The sequence below is a fragment of the Myotis davidii genome, unplaced genomic scaffold (genome assembly GCF_000327345.1).
Source record: "Myotis davidii unplaced genomic scaffold, ASM32734v1 scaffold217, whole genome shotgun sequence".
Lineage (NCBI taxonomy): Eukaryota > Metazoa > Chordata > Mammalia > Chiroptera > Vespertilionidae > Myotis > Myotis davidii.
The window spans coordinates 5,682,498-5,682,742 of NW_006290034.1; the positions used below are offsets into that span (position 1 = coordinate 5,682,498).

The window sequence follows — 245 nt, forward strand, 5'->3', positions numbered from 1 at the left end:
CGCTGCCTCCTCGGGAAGGGTGTTTGGAGGGCAGCGGCCGCCCCAAGCCGAAGCCCCGCAGCGCTTCTTATGATCAGCTCGGTGTGTGTCTCCTCCTACCGCGGGCGCAAGTCGGGGAACAAGCCTCCATCCAAAACATGTCTGAAGGAGGAGATGGCCAAGGGCGAGGCGTCGGAGAAGATCATCATCAACGTGGGCGGCACGCGACATGAGACCTACCGCAGCACCCTGCGCACCCTCCCGGG

The 245-nt window shown here is 64.5% G+C and overlaps 1 protein-coding gene across 1 annotated transcript in view; it reads left to right on the forward strand.

The window, feature by feature from the left end:
- The first annotated feature begins 6 nt into the window (after nucleotides 1-6).
- KCNC4 (potassium voltage-gated channel subfamily C member 4) overlaps nucleotides 7-245 on the forward strand; it is a 21,321-nt gene continuing 21,082 nt past the window's right edge. Inside the window, 1 exon segment of the mRNA XM_015563524.1 lies at nucleotides 7-243. Within this exon segment, the coding sequence (XP_015419010.1) occupies nucleotides 70-243 (174 nt within the window). The 5' untranslated portion in view covers nucleotides 7-69.